The sequence below is a fragment of the Bubalus bubalis genome, chromosome 5 (genome assembly GCF_019923935.1).
Source record: "Bubalus bubalis isolate 160015118507 breed Murrah chromosome 5, NDDB_SH_1, whole genome shotgun sequence".
NCBI lineage: Eukaryota > Metazoa > Chordata > Mammalia > Artiodactyla > Bovidae > Bubalus > Bubalus bubalis.
In genome coordinates this window covers 122,283,829-122,303,946 of record NC_059161.1, presented here as the reverse complement: position 1 = coordinate 122,303,946, position 20,118 = coordinate 122,283,829, and the positions used below count along the sequence as shown (strand labels likewise).

General features: G+C 49.5%; 1 protein-coding gene across 8 annotated transcripts in view; it reads left to right on the top strand.

The window, feature by feature from the left end:
* The window catches only part of AHNAK (AHNAK nucleoprotein), a 93,284-nt gene that overhangs the window by 11,597 nt on the left and 61,569 nt on the right, over positions 1-20,118 (top strand). For 3 of the 8 annotated variants that reach the window (XM_044943615.2, XM_025286522.3, XM_044943616.2), the window contains exon 5: positions 492-19,632. The exons of 1 other annotated variant lie outside the window; for it this stretch is intronic. In XM_044943615.2, the coding sequence (XP_044799550.2) occupies positions 492-18,782 (18,291 nt within the window). In that variant the 3' untranslated portion in view covers positions 18,783-19,632. Of the gene's footprint in view, positions 1-491; positions 19,633-20,118 lie in introns of those variants that run through there. 4 more of the 8 variants (XM_045165840.1, XM_045165838.1, XM_044943617.2 and 1 more) reach the window with 4 other exon arrangements.

Genomic DNA, 20,118 nt, shown 5'->3' with positions numbered 1-20,118 from the left:
TGAGTCCCTCAAAGTGGAAGTGTTAAGCCCAGCACAACCGGGCTCCACTGATGCTGTCCGAAGGGTCCCTGAGAGGTCTCCCCTCTGGATTAAACAAACAAGGCCAGGCAGTTGAGAGCTGAGAACTGAACTAAGTCAGCACAGAGCTGGTCGCTGGGAGGCGTCTGAGAAACTTGATGGGCTGACTCGAATCTAGAATTGGTTGTGAATCCTTCTCCCAGGCCCCAGTGTCTAGGAGTCTACTGTCCTCAGTCTTCCCCATGGCTTTTGCTTGCCATAGTTTCCCCAAATAATTTGTTTTCTTCCTGTGATGTGGCCGTCAGCCCCTCTCTTTAGCCCCTCATGCTGGGTCCCAGAAGGCTCCATGGCCCTCCCTAACAGTCCCGGCTTCTTTGGGGAGCAGGTGACTGTATTGTCGGCTGGGCTGTGGCCGGGCGTCTGTCACTCACGCAGACTCTGCTGCAACCTGTACGGGGCGTGTGTTTCTGCAGAGCGGGGATGACGAGGAGTACCAGCGCATCTACACCACGAAGATCAAGCCTCGGCTGAAGTCAGAGGATGGAGTGGAAGGGGACGCTGGGGAGACCCAGAGCCGCACCATCACGGTGACCAGGAGGGTCACAGCCTACACTGTGGATGTGACAAGCCGTGAAGGCGCCAAGGACATTGACATCAGCAGCCCAGAGTTCAAGATCAAGATCCCACGGCATGAATTGACCGAAATCTCCACTGTGGATGTGGAGACCCAGCCTGGGAAGACAGTGATCAGACTGCCCTCGGGCTCAGGGGCCGGGTCTCCCACCACAGGCTCCACCGTGGACATCCGAGCAGGGTCCATTTCCACTGCGGGCCCAGAGTTGCCAGGGGCTGGCCACTCGAAGGTCCAGGTCACCGTGCCTGGGGTAAAGGTGGGAAGCCCGGGTATCAGTGTCAATGCCAAGGGCTTGGACTTGGGTAGCAAAGGAGGGATCCAAGTCCCAGGGGTGGACGTTTCGTCCTTTCTTGGGGGCGTGGCCGTAGAGGGGCAGGGCCCATCTCTTGATGGGAAAATTAAGTTTCCCACCATGAAGGTGCCAAAATTTGGTGTCTCAGTAGGGCCTGAGGGCCAGGCCCCCAAGGCAGGGTTGAGCGTTTCCCCCCCTGAACTCTCTGTGGGGCACAAAGGTGGCAAACCAGGCTTGACCATTGGTGGAAGCATCCAGACCCCTCAGCTCGAAGTCAGTGCTCCCTCTGCCAATATTGAGGGGCTTGAGGGGAAGTTGAAGGGCCCCCAGATCACTGGGCCATCCGTTGAGGGTGGTCTAGGCCTGAAAGGTGCCAAGCCACAGGGGAGTTTAGGGGTGGACATCTCTGTGCCCCAAATTGAGGGCAGCATCTCTGGCTCCAGGGTGGAAGTTCAAGGTCCTGACATTGACATTCATGGGCCTGGGGGCAAAGTGAATGTACCCAAGGTGAAGGCCCCCCAGTTCTCTGTATCAGGTTCTAAGGGAGACAGGCCTGGCATTGATGTGACACTGCCCACAGGTGAAGTGACGCTTCCTGGGGTCTCTGGGAACGTCGACCTGCCTGAGGTTGTTTCTGGGGATCTGGAAGGGAAGTTGAAGGGTCCTAAAATCAAGGCTCCTGAAATGACTATTCAGAAACCTAAAATCTCCATGCAAGATGTGGATCTGAGCCTTGGGTCCTCTAAACTGAAAGGAGACATTAAGGTTTCTGCTCCTGGGGTGCAAGGTGATGTTAAAGGCCCTCAAGCGGCAGTTAAAGGTGCCAAAGTGGACATAGAGACACCCAGCCTAGAGGGAACCATGACTGGCCCCAAACTTAGTGGTCCTTCTGGGAAAGCAGGAACCTGCATGATCTCTATGGCAGACGTAGACTTGAATGTGGCCGCACCAAAAGTGAAAGGGGGTGTTGATGTTATGCTTCCAAAAGTAGAGGGGAAAGTCAGTGTCCCTGAAGTTGATGTCAAAGGCCCCAAAGTGGATGTGAGTGCCCCAAATGTGGAAGTTCATGGTCCGGACTGGAATCTGAAAATGCCCAAGATGAAAATGCCCAAGTTCAGCACTCCAGGAGTCAAAGGGGAAGGACCAGATGTAGATGTGAGTCTCCCCAAAGGTGATGTCAGTATTTCAGGGCCCAAGGTCAATGTGGATGCCCCAAATGTCAATATCGGGGGCCTGGCAGCCAACCTTAAAGGCCCTGATGTTCAGCTGCCTGAAGTGAGTGTCAAGACACCAAAGATCTCCGTGCCTGATGTGGATTTTCATGTGAAAGGCCCAAAAGTAAAAGGAGAGTATGATGTAACAGCACCAAAACTTGAAGGAGAGCTGAAAGGCCCCAAAGTGGACATCGATGTCCCAGATGTGGATGTCCAGGGCCCAGACTGGCACCTGAAGATGCCCAAGATGAAAATGCCCAAGTTCACTGTTCCAGGGTTCAAAGCAGAGGGCCCTGAAGTCAATGTAAACCTGCCTAAGCCTGATGTGGACATTTCTGGGCCCAAGGTAGATGTCAGTGCTCCAGATGTGAGTATTGAGGGACCAGAGGGGAAACTGAAAGGACCCAAGTTTAAGATGCCTGAGATGAATATCAAAGCACCAAAGATTTCCATACCAGATGTGGACTTACACTTGAAAGGCCCTAGTGTAAAAGGAGAATATGATGTCACAGTGCCAAAGGTTGAAGGTGAGATTAAAGTTCCTGATGTTGAACTTAAGAGTGCCAAAGTGGACATTGATGCTCCAGATGTGGATGTTCATGGCCCAGACTGGCACCTGAAGATGCCCAAGATGAAAATGCCCAAGTTCAGCATGCCTGGCTTCAAAGGAGAGGGCCCAGAAGTGGATGTGAACCTGCCCAAGACTGACATTGATATTGCTGAACCCAAGGTGGATGTTGAAGGTCCAGATGTGAATATTGAAGGACCTGAAGGAAAGCTAAAGGGTCACAAGTTTAGGATGCCAGAGATGAATATCAAGGCCCCCAAGATCTCCATGCCTGATGTAGATTTGCATGTGAAAGGTCCCAAGGTAAAGGGAGAATATGATGTTACAGTGCCAAAGCTGGAAGGGGATCTGAAGGGGCCCAAAGTAGACCTCAGTGCACCAGATGTTGAAGTTCACGGTCCCGACTGGAACCTGAAGATGCCAAAGATGAAGATGCCCAAATTCACCATGCCCAGCCTTAAAGGAGAAGGCCCAGAATTGGATATGAATCTGCCCAAGGCGGATCTTGACATTTCTGCGCCAAAGGTAGATATCAGTGCTCCAGATCTGAGCCTTGAAGGGCCAGAAGGAAAGTTGAAAGGCCCCAAGTTTAAGATGCCTGAGATGCACTTCAGAGCTCCTAAGATGACCCTGCCAGATGTTGACATGGATCTTAAAGGACCCAAAATGAAAGGCAGTCTCGATGTGTCTGCACCAAAAATAGAAGGTGAGATGAAAGCTCCAGAGATGGACATCAAAGGCCCCAAATTAGATGTTAAAGCACCAGATGTGGAAGTTCAGGGTGCAGACTGGAGTCTGAAGATGCCCAAGATGAAAATGCCTAAATTCAGCATGCCCAGCTTCAAAGGCCAGGGCCCAGATGTGGATGTGAACCTGCCTAAGGCTGACATTGATGTCTCTGGGCCAAAGGTGGACATTGAAGCCCCAGATGTGAGCCTTGAGGGGCCTGAAGGAAAGCTCAAGGGTCCTAAGTTCAAGATGCCTGAGATGCACTTCAAGGGCCCCAAGATCTCCATGCCTGATGTGGACTTAAACTTGAAAGGCCCCAAAGTCAAAGGGGATGTGGATGTGCCTGTGCCCAAGATAGAAGGTGAAATGAAAGTGCCAGATGTGGACATCAAAGGCCCCAAAGTGGACGTTGATGTCCCAGATGTGGATGTCAAGGGCCCTGACTGGCACCTGAAGATGCCCAAGATGAAAATGCCCAAGTTCAGCATGCCTGGCTTCAAAGGAGAGGGCCCTGAGGTGGATGTGAACCTGCCTAAAGCTGATATTGACATCTCTGGACCCAAGGTGGACATAGAAGCCCCAGATGTGAGCCTTGAGGGGCCTGAAGGAAAGCTCAAGGGTCCTAAGTTCAAGATGCCTGAGATGCACTTCAAGGGCCCCAAGATCTCCATGCCTGATGTGGACTTAAACTTGAAAGGCCCCAAAGTCAAAGGAGATGTGGATGTGTCTGTGCCCAAGATAGAAGGTGAAATGAAAGTGCCAGATGTGGACATCAAAGGCCCCAAAGTGGACGTTGATGTCCCAGATGTGGATGTCAAGGGCCCTGACTGGCACCTGAAGATGCCCAAGATGAAAATGCCCAAGTTCAGCATGCCTGGCTTCAAAGGAGAGGGCCCTGAGGTGGATGTGAATCTGCCTAAAGCTGACATTGACATCTCTGGACCCAAGGTGGACATTGAAGCCCCAGATGTGAGCCTTGAGGGGCCTGAAGGAAAGCTCAAGGGTCCCAAGTTCAAGATGCCTGAGATGCACTTCAAGGCCCCCAAGATCTCCATGCCTGATGTGGACTTAAACTTGAAAGGCCCCAAAGTCAAAGGGGATGTGGATGTGTCTGTGCCCAAGATAGAAGGTGAAATGAAAGTGCCAGATGTGGACATCAAAGGCCCCAAAGTGGATGTTGATGTCCCAGATGTGGATGTCAAGGGCCCTGACTGGCACCTGAAGATGCCCAAGATGAAAATGCCCAAGTTCAGCATGCCTGGCTTCAAAGGAGAGGGCCCTGAGGTGGATGTGAACCTGCCTAAAGCTGATATTGACATCTCTGGACCCAAGGTGGACATTGAAGCCCCAGATGTGAGCCTTGAGGGGCCAGAAGGAAAGCTCAAGGGTCCCAAGTTCAAGATGCCTGAGATGCACTTCAAGGGCCCCAAGATCTCCATGCCTGATGTGGACTTAAACTTGAAAGGCCCCAAAGTCAAAGGGGATGTGGATGTGTCTGTGCCCAAGATAGAAGGTGAAATGAAAGTGCCAGATGTGGACATCAAAGGCCCCAAAGTGGACGTTGATATCCCAGATGTGGATGTCAAGGGCCCTGACTGGCACCTGAAGATGCCCAAGATGAAAATGCCCAAGTTCAGCATGCCTGGCTTCAAAGGAGAGGGCCCTGAGGTGGATGTGAATCTGCCTAAAGCTGATATTGACATCTCTGGACCCAAGGTGGACATAGAAGCCCCAGATGTGAGCCTTGAGGGGCCTGAAGGAAAGCTCAAGGGTCCTAAGTTCAAGATGCCTGAGATGCACTTCAAGGGCCCCAAGATCTCCATGCCTGATGTGGACTTAAACTTGAAAGGCCCCAAAGTCAAAGGGGATGTGGATGTGTCTGTGCCCAAGATAGAAGGTGAAATGAAAGTGCCAGATGTGGACATCAAAGGCCCCAAAGTGGACGTTGATGTCCCAGATGTGGATGTCAAGGGCCCTGACTGGCACCTGAAGATGCCCAAGATGAAAATGCCCAAGTTCAGCATGCCTGGCTTCAAAGGAGAGGGCCCTGAGGTGGATGTGAATCTGCCTAAAGCTGATATTGACATCTCTGGACCCAAGGTGGACATTGAAGCCCCAGATGTGAGCCTTGAGGGACCTGAAGGAAAGCTCAAGGGTCCTAAGTTCAAGATGCCTGAGATGCACTTCAAGGGCCCCAAGATCTCCATGCCTGATGTGGACTTAAACTTGAAAGGCCCCAAAATCAAAGGAGATGTGGATGTGTCTGTGCCCAAGATAGAAGGTGAAATGAAAGTGCCAGATGAGGACATCAAAGGCCCCAAAGTGGACATTGATGTCCCAGATGTGGATGTCAAGGGCCCTGACTGGCACCTGAAGATGCCCAAGATGAAAATGCCTAAATTTAGCGTGCCTGGCTTCAAAGGAGAGGGCCCTGAGGTGGATGTGAATCTGCCTAAAGCTGACATTGACATCTCTGGACCCAAGGTGGACATTGAAGCCCCAGATGTGAGCCTTGAGGGGCCAGAAGGAAAGCTCAAGGGTCCTAAGTTTAAGATGCCTGAGATGCACTTCAAAACTCCAAAGATCTCCATGCCTGACATTGATTTAAACCTCAAGGGCCCCAAGGTGAAAGGGGATGTGGATGTTTCTCTGCCCAAAGTTGAAGGGGATCTGAAAGGGCCCGATGTGGACATCAAAGGCCCCAAAGTGGATGTTGATATCCCAGACGTAGATGTTCAAGGCCCAGACTGGCACCTGAAGATGCCCAAGATAAAAATGCCCAAGTTCAGCATGCCTGGCTTCAAAGGAGAGGGCCCAGAAGTGGATGTGAATCTGCCCAAGGCTGACATAGACGTCTCAGGACCGAAGGTGGATGTTGAAGTTCCAGATGTGAACATTGAAGGTCCCGATGCAAAAGTAAAAGGTCCTAAATTTAAATTGCCAGAAATGAATATAAAGCCTCAGAAGATATCCATGCCAGATGTCAGTTTGCATTTGAAAGGCCCTAAAATGAAAGGAGATTATGACGTTACAGTTCCAAAAGTAGAAGGAGAGATTAAAGCCCCTGATGTTGACATCAAAGGTCCAAAAGTGGACATTAATGCACCAGATGCAGGAGTTCATGGTCCAGACTGGCACCTGAAGATGCCCAAGGTGAAAATGCCCAAGTTCAGCATGCCTGGCTTCAAAGGAGAGGGCCCAGAAGTGGATGTGAACTTGCCCAAGGCTGACATTGACATCTCAGGACCCAAGGTGGACATTGATGCCCCAGATGTAAATATTGAAGGTCCAGAGGGGAAACTAAAGGGTCCCAAATTCAAGATGCCAAGCATGCATATACAGACGCACAAAATCTCTATGCCTGATGTTGGACTTAACCTGAAATCCCCTAAACTTAAAACTGATGTAGATGTTTCTCTTCCTAAAGTGGAAGGAGACTTGAAAGGTCCTGGAATTGATGTGAAAGCCCCCAAAATGGATGTGGATGTTGGTGATATAGATATTGAATGTCCAGAAGGAAAGCTTAAAGGGCCCAAGTTTAAGATGCCCGAGATGCACTTCAAGGCTCCCAAGATCTCCATGCCTGATGTGGACTTAAACTTGAAAGGCCCCAAAGTCAAAGGGGATGTGGATGTGTCTGTGCCCAAGATAGAAGGTGAAATGAAAGTGCCAGATGTGGACATCAAAGGCCCCAAAGTGGACGTTGATGTCCCAGATGTCGATATCAAAGGCCCTGACTGGCACCTGAAGATGCCCAAGGTGAAAATGCCCAAGTTCAGCATGCCTGGCTTCAAAGGAGAGGGCCCTGAGGTGGATGTGAATCTGCCTAAAGCTGATATTGACATCTCTGGACCCAAGGTGGACATTGAAGCCCCAGATGTGAGTCTTGAGGGGCCAGAAGGAAAATTGAAAGGCTCTAAATTTAAGATGCCTAAGTTGAATATCAAAGCTCCCAAGATCTCCATGCCAGATGTGGACTTGAATTTGAAGGGACCAAAACTGAAAGGAGAGATAGATGTTTCTGTGCCAGAACTAGAAGGTGATCTCAAAGGTCCTCAAGTTGACATCAAAGGTCCCAGTGTAGATGTGGAGGTGCCTGATGTTGATCTGGAGTGTCCTGATGCAAAGTTGAAAGGTCCTAAATTTAAGATGCCTGAGATGCACTTCAAGGCCCCCAAGATTTCCATGCCTGATGTGGACTTACACTTGAAAGGACCCAAAGTCAAAGGGGATGTGGATGTGTCTGTGCCAAAATTGGAGGGAGATTTGAAAGGCCCCAGTGTGGATGTGGAGGTACCTGATGTTGATCTGGAGTGTCCTGATGCAAAGTTGAAAGGCCCTAAGTTTAAGATGCCTGAGATGCACTTCAAGGCCCCCAAGATCTCCATGCCTGATGTGGACTTAAACTTGAAGGGCCCCAAAGTCAAAGGGGATGTGGATGTGTCTGTACCCAAGATAGAAGGTGAAATGAAAGTGCCAGATGTGGACATCAAAGGCCCCAAAGTGGACATTGATGTTCCAGACGTGGATGTCCAGGGCCCGGACTGGCACCTGAAGATGCCCAAGATGAAAATGCCTAAATTCAGCATGCCAGGCTTCAAAGGCCAGGGTCCAGATGTGGATGTGAACCTACCCAAGGCTGACATTGATGTCTCTGGGCCAAAGGTGGACATTGAAGCCCCAGATGTGAGCCTTGAGGGGCCTGAAGGAAAGCTCAAGGGTCCTAAGTTTAAGATGCCTGAGATGCACTTCAAGGGCCCCAAGATCTCCATGCCTGATGTGGACTTAAACTTGAAAGGCCCCAAAGTCAAAGGAGATGTGGATGTGTCTGTGCCCAAGATAGAAGGTGAAATGAAAGTGCCAGATGTGGACATCAAAGGCCCCAAAGTGGACGTTGATGTCCCAGATGTGGATGTCAAGGGCCCTGACTGGCACCTGAAGATGCCCAAGATGAAAATGCCCAAGTTCAGCATGACTGGCTTCAAAGGAGAGGGCCCTGAGGTGGATGTGAATCTGCCTAAAGCTGATATTGACATCTCTGGACCCAAGGTGGACATAGAAGCCCCAGATGTGAGCCTTGAGGGGCCTGAAGGAAAGCTCAAGGGTCCCAAGTTCAAGATGCCTGAGATGCAATTCAAGGCCCCCAAGATCTCCATGCCTGATGTGGACTTAAACTTGAAAGGCCCCAAAGTCAAAGGAGATGTGGATGTGTCTGTGCCCAAGATAGAAGGTGAAATGAAAGTGCCAGATGTGGACATCAAAGGCCCCAAAGTGGACATCGACGTCCCTGATGTGGACGTTCAAGGCCCTGACTGGCACCTGAAGATGCCCAAGATGAAAATGCCCAAGTTCAGCATGCCTGGCTTCAAAGGAGAGGGCCCTGAGGTAGATGTGAACTTGCCCAAGGCTGACATTGACATCTCTGGCCCTAAGATTGACACTGAAGGCCCAGATGTTAACCTTGAAGGACCAGAAGGAAAGTTGAAAGGTCCTAAGTTCAAGATGCCAGAGATGAACATCAAAGCCCCCAAGATCTCTATGCCTGACTTTGATTTACACCTGAAAGGTCCCAAGGTGAAAGGAGATGTGGATGTTTCTCTGCCTAAGGTGGAAGGTGATCTAAAGGCCCCTGAAGTTGACATCAAAGGCCCCAAAGTGGATGTTGCTGTCCCAGATGTGGACGTTCATGGCCCAGACTGGCACCTGAAGATGCCCAAGATGAAAATGCCCAAGATTAGCATGCCTGGCTTCAAAGGAGAGGGCCCAGAAGTGGATGTGAACCTGCCTAAAGCTGACATTGACATCTCAGGACCCAAAGTGGACATTGAAGGCCCTGATGTGAGCCTTGAAGGTCCTGAAGGTAAGCTCAAGGGTCCTAAGTTCAAGATGCCAGAGATGAACATCAAAGCCCCCAAGATCTCCATGCCTGACTTTGATTTACACTTGAAAGGTCCTAAGGTGAAAGGAGATGTGGATGTTTCTCTGCCTAAGGTGGAAGGTGACCTAAAGGCTCCTGATGTTGACATTAAAGGCCCCAAAGTGGACATTGATGTCCCAGATGTGGACGTTCACGGCCCCGACTGGCACCTGAAGATGCCCAAGATGAAAATGCCCAAGTTCAGCATGCCTGGTTTCAAAGCAGAGGGCCCAGACATGGATGTGAACTTGCCCAAGGCCGACATTGATGTCTCGGGACCCAAAGTGGACATTGAAGGCCCTGATGTTCATCTTGAAGGACCAGAAGGAAAGTGGAAAAGCCCAAAGTTTAAAATGCCTGAAATGCATTTTAAAACTCCAAAGATATCCATGCCAGATATTGATCTTAATCTGACAGGTCCAAAGATAAAAGGTGATGTGGATGTCACGTGCCCCAAGGTAGAGGGAGATTTTAAAGGGCCTGAAATTGACCTCAAAGGTCCCAAAGTAGACATTGATGTCCCTGATGTGGACGTTCAAGGCCCTGACTGGCACCTGAAGATGCCCAAGATGAAAATGCCCAAGTTCAGCATGCCTGGCTTCAAAGGAGAGGGCCCGGAAGTGGATGTGAACCTGCCCAAGGCTGACATTGATGTGTCAGCACCCAAGGTGGACATTGAAGGCCCTGATGTTAACCTTGAAGGACCAGAAGGAAAGTTGAAAGGTCCTAAATTCAAGATGCCAGAGATGAACATCAAAGCCCCCAAGATCTCCATGCCTGACTTTGATTTACACCTGAAAGGTCCCAAGGTGAAAGGAGATGTGGATGTTTCTCTGCCTAAGGTGGAAGGTGACCTAAAGGCCCCTGAAGTTGACATCAAAGGCCCCAAAGTGGATGTTGCTGTCCCAGATGTGGACGTTCATGGCCCAGACTGGCACCTGAAGATGCCCAAGATGAAAATGCCCAAGATTAGCATGCCTGGCTTCAAAGGAGAGGGCCCAGAAGTGGATGTGAACCTGCCTAAAGCTGACATTGACATCTCAGGACCCAAAGTGGACATTGAAGGCCCTGATGTGAGCCTTGAAGGTCCTGAAGGTAAGCTCAAGGGTCCTAAGTTCAAGATGCCAGAGATGAACATCAAAGCCCCCAAGATCTCCATGCCTGACATTGATCTTAACCTGAAGGGCCCCAAAGTGAAGGGAGATGTTGATGTGTCTTTGCCAAAAGTGGAAGGTGAGATGAAAGTTCCTGAAGTGGATATTAAAGCCCCCAAGGTGGACATTGATGTCCCAGATGTGGATGTTCATGGCCCCGACTGGCACCTGAAGATGCCCAAGATAAAAATGCCCAAGATGAGCATGCCTGGCTTCAAAGGAGAGGTCCCAGAAGTGGATGTGAACCTGCCCAAGGCTGATATAGATGTCTCTGGACCCAAGGTGGACATTAATGTTCCAGATGTGAACATTGAAGGTCCAGATGCGAAACTGAAGGGTCCCAAGTTCAAGATGCCAGAAATGAATATCAAAGCTCCTAAGATCTCCATGCCAGATCTGGACCTTAATCTTAAAGGCCCTAAAGTGAAAGGAGAGGTGGATGTTTCACTTCCAAATGTAGAAGGTGATTTGAAAGGGCCTTCTCTTGACATCAAAGGGCCGAAGATGGATGTAGATGCACCTGATATTGACATTCATGGCCCAGAAGGCAAATTAAAAGGTCCAAAGCTGAAGATGCCTGACATGCATGTAAACATGCCCAAGATCTCCATGCCAGAAATTGACCTGAATTTGAAGGGCTCAAAACTTAAGGGAGATGTTGATGTTTCTGGGCCCAAATTGGAAGGTGATATTAAAGCTCCCAAGTTGGATATAAAGGGCCCAGAAGTGGACATTTCTGGTCCTAAGCTGAATATTGAAGGCAAGTCAAAGAAATCACGTTTTAAGCTTCCCAAATTTAATTTTTCGGGCTCCAAAGTTCAGACACCTGAGGTAGATGTCAAGGTCAAAAAGCCAGATCTTGACGTAACAGGTCCAAAAGCTGACATTAATGCTCCTGATGTTGAGGTCCAAGGAAAAGTGAAAGGACCCAAATTCAAAATGCCTTTCCTAAGTATTTCATCTCCTAAAGTGTCAATGCCTGATGTGGAGTTAAATCTGAAAGGTCCTAAAGTCAAAGGAGACTTAGATGTTGCAGGTCCTAATTTAGAAGGTGATCTTAAAGGACCCAAAGTGGATATTAAGGCACCAGAAATTCATCTGGATGCACCTGATGTGGATGTTCATGGTCCAGACTGGAATTTAAAAATGCCCAAGATGAAAATGCCCAAGTTCAGTGTGCCTGGGTTAAAAGCAGAAGGACCAGATATGGCTGTGGATCTGCCGAAAGGAGATATCAACATAGAGGGTCCCAGAATGGACATTGAGGGCCCAGAAGTCAAAGTGGAAGGTCTAGACGGAGGCTTAAAAGGCCCCAAATTCAAGATGCCTGACATAAATATCAAAGCTCCCAAGATCTCCATGCCTGAAGTTGACCTGAATCTGAAAGGCCCGAAGGTAAAGGGTGATGTGGACGTATCTCTGCCCAAAGTTGAAGGTGACCTCAAGGGCCCTGAAGTTGACATCAAAGGCCCGAAAGTGGACATTGATGTCCCAGATGTGGACGTTCATGGCCCAGACTGGCACCTGAAGATGCCCAAGGTGAAAATGCCCAAGTTCAGCATGCCTGGCTTCAAAGGAGAGGGCCCAGAAGTGGACGTGAATCTGCCCAAGGCCGACATAGACATCTCCGGACCCAAGGTGGACATTGATGTTCCAGATGTGAACATTGAAGGTCCAGATGCAAAACTGAAGGGTCCCAAGTTCAAGATGCCAGAGATGAACATCAAAGCTCCCAAGATCTCCATGCCTGACCTTGACTTAAATCTGAAAGGACCCAAAGTAAAGGGAGATGTGGACATTTCTCTGCCTAAGGTGGAAGGTGACCTCAAGGGCCCTGAAGTTGACATCAAGGGCCCCAAAGTGGACATTGATGTTCCAGATGTGAACATTGAAGGTCCAGATGCAAAACTGAAGGGCCCCAAATTCAAGATGCCAGAGATGAACATCAAAGCTCCCAAGATCTCCATGCCTGACCTTGACTTTAATCTGAAGGGTCCCAAACTAAAGGGTGATGTGGATGTATCTTTGCCAAAAGTAGAAGGTGACCTCAAGGGTCCCGAGGTGGACATCAAGGGCCCAAAAGTAGATGTTGAAACTCCTGATATTAACATTGAAAGTTCAGAGGCGAAATTGAAGGGGCCCAAATTTAAGATGCCAGAGATGCACCTGAAGGCTCCCAAGATCTCCATGCCTGACATTGACTTAAACCTGAAAGGACCCAAAGTAAAGGGGGATGTGGATATTTCTCTGCCTAAGGTGGAAGGTGACCTCAAGGGCCCTGAAGTTGACATCAAAGGTCCCAAAGTGGACATTGATGCTCCAGATGTGGATGTTCAAGGCCCAGACTGGCACCTGAAGATGCCCAAGATAAAAATGCCCAAGATCAGCATGCCTGGCTTCAAAGGAGAGGGCCCAGAAGTGGATGTGAACCTGCCCAAGGCTGACATTGATGTGTCAGCACCCAAGGTGGACATCGAAGGCCCTGATGTTAACCTTGAAGGACCAGATGGAAAGTTGAAAGGTCCTAAGTTCAAGATGCCAGAGATGAACATCAAAGCCCCCAAGATCTCCATGCCTGACTTTGATTTACACCTGAAAGGTCCCAAGGTGAAAGGAGATGTGGATGTTTCTCTGCCTAAGGTGGAAGGTGACCTAAAGGCTCCTGAAGTTGACATCAAAGGCCCCAAAGTGGACATTGATGCTCCAGATGTGAATGTTCATGGTCCAGACTGGCACCTGAAGATGCCCAAGATAAAAATGCCCAAGATTAGCATGCCTGGCTTCAAAGGAGAGGGCCCAGAAGTGGATGTGAACCTGCCTAAAGCTGACATTGACATATCAGGTCCCAAGGTGGACATAGACACTCCTGACATTGATATTCATGGTCCAGAAGGAAAACTGAAGGGTCCCAAGTTTAAAATGCCTGACCTGCACCTCAAGGCACCCAAGATCTCCATGCCTGAAGTTGACCTGAATCTGAAGGGCCCTAAGGTAAAGGGTGATGTGGACGTATCTCTGCCCAAAGTTGAAGGTGACCTCAAGGGCCCTGAAGTTGACATCAAAGGCCCGAAAGTGGACATTGATGTCCCAGATGTGGATGTTCATGGCCCAGACTGGCACCTGAAGATGCCCAAGGTGAAAATGCCCAAGTTCAGCATGCCTGGCTTCAAAGGAGAGGGCCCAGAAGTGGACGTGAATCTGCCCAAGGCCGACATAGACATCTCCGGACCCAAGGTGGACATTGATGTTCCAGATGTGAACATTGAAGGTCCAGATGCAAAACTGAAGGGTCCCAAGTTCAAGATGCCAGAGATGAACATCAAAGCTCCCAAGATCTCCATGCCTGACCTTGACTTAAATCTGAAAGGACCCAAAGTAAAGGGAGATGTGGACATTTCTCTGCCTAAGGTGGAAGGTGACCTCAAGGGCCCTGACATTGACATCAAGGGCCCCAAAGTGGACATTGATGTCCCAGATGTGGACGTTCATGGCCCAGACTGGCACCTGAAGATGCCCAAGGTGAAAATGCCCAAGTTCAGCATGCCTGGCTTCAAAGGAGAGGGCCCAGAAGTGGATGTGAACCTGCCCAAAGCCGACATAGATGTCTCTGGACCCAAGGTGGACATTGATGTTCCAGATGTGAACATTGAAGGTCCAGATGCAAAACTGAAGGGCCCCAAGTTCAAGATGCCAGAGATGAACATCAAAGCTCCCAAGATCTCCATGCCTGACCTTGACTTCAACCTGAAGGGTCCCAAAATGAAGGGTGACGTTGATATCTCTCTGCCCAAAGTTGAGGGTGATCTCAAGGCCCCTGAGGTGGACATCAAAGGCCCCAAACTGGATATTGATGCTCCTGATATTAGTATTGAAGGCCCAGAAGGAAAACTGAAGGGGCCTAAATTTAAGATACCAGAGATGAACATTAAAGCCCCGAAGATCTCCATGCCTGACTTTGACTTAAATCTGAAAGGGCCAAATGTAAAGGGTGGTGTGGACCTTTCACTGCCTAAGGTAGAAGGCGATCTGAAAGGGCCAGAGGTGGACATTGAAGGTCCTGAAGGGAAGCTCAAAGGACCGAAATTTAAGATGCCTGATGTCCACTTCAAAACCCCACAAATCTCCATGAGTGACATTGATTTGAACTTGAAAGGACCTAAGATAAAAGGAGATTTGGATACTTCCATCCCTAAATTGGAAGGAGATCTGAAAGGCCCAAAAGTAGATGTTAAAGGCCCTGCACTGGACATAGATACTCCTGACATTGACATTCATGGTCCAGAAGGAAAACTGAAGGGTCCCAAGTTTAAAATGCCTGACCTGCACCTCAAGGCACCCAAGATCTCCATGCCTGAAGTTGACCTGAATCTGAAGGGCCCGAAGGTAAAGGGTGATGTGGACGTATCTCTGCCCAAAGTTGAAGGTGACCTCAAGGGCCCTGAAGTTGACATCAAAGGCCCGAAAGTGGACATTGATGTCCCAGATGTGGACGTTCATGGCCCAGACTGGCACCTGAAGATGCCCAAGGTGAAAATGCCCAAGTTCAGCATGCCTGGCTTCAAAGGAGAGGGCCCAGAAGTGGACGTGAATCTGCCCAAGGCCGACATAGACATCTCCGGACCCAAGGTGGACATTGATGTTCCAGATGTGAACATTGAAGGTCCAGATGCAAAACTGAAGGGTCCCAAGTTCAAGATGCCAGAGATGAACATCAAAGCTCCCAAGATCTCCATGCCTGACCTTGACTTAAATCTGAAAGGACCCAAAGTAAAGGGAGATGTGGACATTTCTCTGCCTAAGGTGGAAGGTGACCTCAAGGGCCCTGACGTTGACATCAAGGGCCCCAAAGTGGACATTGATGTCCCAGATGTGGATGTTCATGGCCCAGACTGGCACCTGAAGATGCCCAAGGTGAAAATGCCCAAGTTCAGCATGCCTGGCTTCAAAGGAGAGGGCCCAGAAGTGGATGTGAACCTGCCCAAAGCCGACATAGATGTCTCTGGACCCAAGGTGGACATTGATGTTCCAGATGTGAACATTGAAGGTCCAGATGCAAAACTGAAGGGCCCCAAGTTCAAGATGCCAGAGATGAACATCAAAGCTCCCAAGATCTCCATGCCTGATGTTGACTTGGATTTAAAAGGATCCTTAGGCAAGGGTGATTTTGATGTATCTGTTCCTAAGATTGAAGGGGCTTTCAAAGGCCCAGAAGTAGACCTTAAAGGTCCAGGTCTAGATGTTGAAGGCCCTGATGCCAAACTCAGTGGCCCACGTTTGAAGATGCCATCACTGGATATTTCTGCTCCTAAAGTAACTGCTCCTGACATTGATTTGCATCTCAAGACACCCAAAATTGGAATTTCTGGTCCCAAATTAGAAGGTGGTGAACTGGACTTCAAGGGACCCAAAGTTGATTTAGAAGCTCCAAACTTAGATGTACATGTGGAGAGCCCAGATGTTAACATTGAAGGGCCAGATGTAAAAATTCCCAAATTTAAGAAACCCAAGTTTGGGTTTGGGGCAAAAAGCCCCAAAGCTGACTTCAAGTCACCTACACTTGATGTGACAGTTCCTGAGGCAGAGCTGAACGTCGAGGCTCCTGAAATTAGTGTTGGTGGCAAGGGCAAGAAAAGTAAGTTTAAAATGCCGAAAATTCACATGAGTGGGCCTAAAATGAAGGCCAAGAAGCAAGGATTTGATTTGAATGCTCCTGGGGGTGAAATTGATGCCAGTCTCAAGTCTCCCGACATAGATGTCAGTGTTGCAGGGCCTGACGCCTCACTGAAAGTTGACATGAAATCTCCCAAGACCAAGAAACCTATGTTTGGGAAAATGTACTTCCCAGATGTAGAATTTGACATTAAATCTTCTAAATTTAAAGCCGAGGCATCTCTCCCTAGCCCCAAAATGGGGGGTGAAATCCAGGCGCCTGATCTGGATATTTCTTCACCAGGGATTAATGTGGAAGGTCCTGACATCAAGCTGAAGGCTCCCAAGATCAAGGCACCAGGTGTGGATGTCTCAGGGCCAAAGATAGAGGGCGACTTGAAAGGCCCCAGGGTGCAGGCAAACCTGGAAGCACCTGACGTCAACATTGAAGGCCCAGATGCTAAAGTCAAAGCACCATCATTCGGCATTTCTGCCCCTCAAGTATCCATCCCTGATGTGAATGTTAGCTTGAAAGGACCAAAGATAAAGGGTGATGTCCCCAGTGTGGGACTGGAAGGACCAGATGTAGATCTGCAAGGTCCGGAATCGAAAATTAAGTTCCCTAAGTTTTCGATGCCCAAGATCGGCATCCCTGGTGTGAAAGTGGACGGTGGGGGAGCTGAGGTCCAGCTACCCTCTCTTGAAGGAGGCTTGAGCGCACCAGACGTCAAGCTTGAAGGGCCTGAGGTGTCTCTCAAGGGGCCAAAAGTAGACTTGCCATCAGTGAACCTCTCTACGCCAAAAATCTCTGGACCTGACCTTGACCTGAACTTGAAAGGACCAAGTTTTAAGGGAGATCTGGATGTATCTGTCCCCAGCATGAGGGTGCATGCCCCTGGGCTTGACCTCAGAGGTGCTGGTGGAAAGGTGAAGGTAGAAGGTGATGGAGTGAAGGTGCCTGGAACTGATGCCACAGCAGCGCTTGACATTGGTGTGCCAGATGTGACCCTGAAAGGACCAAGCCTGCAGGGTGACCTGGCTGTCTCTGGTGACATCAAGTGTCCCTCGGTATCAGTAGGTGCTCCTGATCTAAGCTTGGAGGCACCTGAGGGTGGTATTAAACTTCCCAAGATGAAGCTGCCCCAGTTTGGCATCTCCGCTCCAGGGTCTGATGTGGACATCAAGGGGCCTCAGGTGACTGGAGAACTCAAGGGGCCTGGCATGGATGTGAACCTTGGAGGCCTGAACCTGAAAGGGCCTCAGATCTCTGGCCCTCAAATCTCAGCGCCAGATGTGGACTTGAACTTGGAAGGACCAAAAATAAAAGGCAGCCTTGGGGCCAGTGGTGAGATGAAAGGCCCCACGGTTGGTCTTCCGGGCATCGGTGTTCAAGGCCTAGAAGGAAGCCTCCAAATGCCTGGAATGAAGTCATCTGGATGTGATGTGGCGCTGCCAGGTGTGAATGTGAAACTCCCAACTGGGCAGATTTCTGGTCCTGAGATCAAAGGTGACCTGAAAGGTTCAGGGATAGGTTTCCGTGGAGCTGCTCCTGACATTGACGTGAAAGGGCCTTCATTGAATATGGCATCTCCTGAGTCAGATTTCGGTGTCAGCTTGAAGGGCCCGAAAATCAAAGGAGGCATGGATGTTTCAGGGGGTGTCAGTGCCCCAGATATCAGCCTAGGTGAAGGGCACGTGAATGTCAAATGTTCCGGTGGGGAGTGGAAAGGACCCCAGGTCTCCTCTGCTCTCAACCTGGATGCACCTACGTTTGCTGGAGGACTTCATTTCTCAGGACCAAAGGTAGAAGGAGGTGTCAAAGGAGGCCAGGTTGGACTTCAGGGTCCTGGACTGAGCGTGTCTGGGCCTCAAGGTCACTTGGAAAGTGGATCTGGAAAAGTAACATTCCCCAAGATGAAGATCCCCAAGTTCACCTTCTCTGGCCGGGAGCTGGTGGGCAGAGAAGTTGGGGTGGATATTAACTTCCCTAGAGTGGAGGCCAATGTCCAGTCTGGTGCCGGAGAGGGCGAATGGGAAGAATCCGATGTAAAACTTAAAAAGTCCAAAATCAAGATGCCCAAATTCACCTTCTCCAAACCTAAAGGGAAAGCTGGTGTCGCCGGCTCACCAGAAGCATCCGTTTCGGGGTCCAAAGGTGACCTGAAGAGCTCCAAGGCCAGTCTGGGTTCCCTGGAAGGCGAGGCCGAGGTCGACACATCTTCACCCAAAGGCAAATTCTCCTTATTCAAAAGCAAGAAGCCAAGCCACCGCTCAAATTCCTTCAGTGACGAAAGGGAGCACTCTGCTCCTACCACCCCCACGGGGACTTTGGAGTTCGAGGGTGGGGAGGTGGCACTGGAAGGCGGGAAAGTCAAAGGAAAACATGGCAAGCTGAAATTTGGTACCTTTGGTGGATTGGGGTCAAAGAGCAAAGGTCATTATGAGGTGACTGGGAGTGATGATGAGGCAGGCAAGTTACAGGGGAGTGGAGTGTCCTCATCCTCTAAGAAGTCCCGACTGTCATCTTCTTCTAGCAATGACAGTGGGACTAAGGTTGGCATCCAGCTTCCCGAGGTGGAGCTGACAGTTTCCACAAAGAAAGAGTAGCCGGCCTCTGTGTGTGTATATATCTGTATAGAACTCCATCAGCCTTGGGTGTGTTTGTATATAAACTCCAAAGAGAAACACGCCAACAGCCTCAGCGACAATGCAAAGATCTGGCCTCTGCCAGGGGCAAGTGCTGAAAAGCCAGCCGCCTTTAGGCTCCTCCCGGAGCCTTACAGATAGGTTCCAAGTTCTTCGTCCAGCCCACGTGCAAAATCAGCAGTATTTGCCTTCAGATTTCAGTTTTTTGTTTTGTTTTGTTTTCTTTTTTGCATTGAATGCTGAGAGCTCCTGTTTACTAAGCCAGCTTTTGTGTTTATTATCTTCATTTTTACTGAACATTGTTAGTGTGGGGGTCATGGAAACCCACTTTTTTCATTGTAATGACTTTTGGGGGCTTTTGTTAGTAAGGGTGGGGTGGGGTAGAAGGCAGTAGAGGGGAGCCAGACCTTTTTCTCCTACAATTGGGTCTACTCAAGCAGCAAACACCCAAAGAGGGCTGAGAGGAGCCAGCCGGTGGGGTGTGTGGGTGTTTCTAGAACTGTGTATCATTGCTTTTTGTTTCCCCAGGGGTGGCGGTCGGTCCCAGCCTGTTCGGTGCTCACGGGGGAGAGGGAATTAGAATCTTTTTGTAAATTAGGCCACCCACTTGCTCCACACGAGGGCCTTCCATTCTGTGTGTTGTAAGAGAAATGTTTTCTTCGTGATCGCCACGTTCCTGATATTAGTTCTGATTTCCTTTAACAAATGTTATTGTGATTAAGAAAATTTCCAGCACTTTAATGGCAAATTAATTGAGAATGTAAGAAAATTGATGCTGTCAAGGGCAAATAAAGCTGTTTATTAACCCGGATATTCTGTGCCTTTGCGTTCTGTGTTGGGAGGATGAGGCCTGGGGAGGCTGCAGGCCCAGTCCTGACAGGTCAGACTGGGTCCACTGAGTGGCGTTGCTGGTTGCAATAGTGGGTAGTGGGAGGGATTCTTTGCTTCTTGATTCTCACAGGGAGGCTGTTTGCACCACCGCTGAGAAATCGAGAGAGGCTGGGCATGTTGGCAGCCCAAAGCTCAGGACCTGCTCACCAATTTGGCATTCTCAGATAGGAATATACCATACAGAAATGATTCAGACATGAATGGATAAAAAGCCCTGTTAGAGTGACAGAAAAGGACCTGGCTGTGGGTCACAGGCCTGCCCGCTCTTCCTGGCTTGGCTGCAGGTTTGCTGACTGGCCTCATTACCTGCCATCCTAGGCCTCAGTATCCTCTCATCTGAAATAAGGGTGCTGATCTCATGTTACATATCTTTATGATTCCTTCTAGGCCATGTGAGGGCTAAACT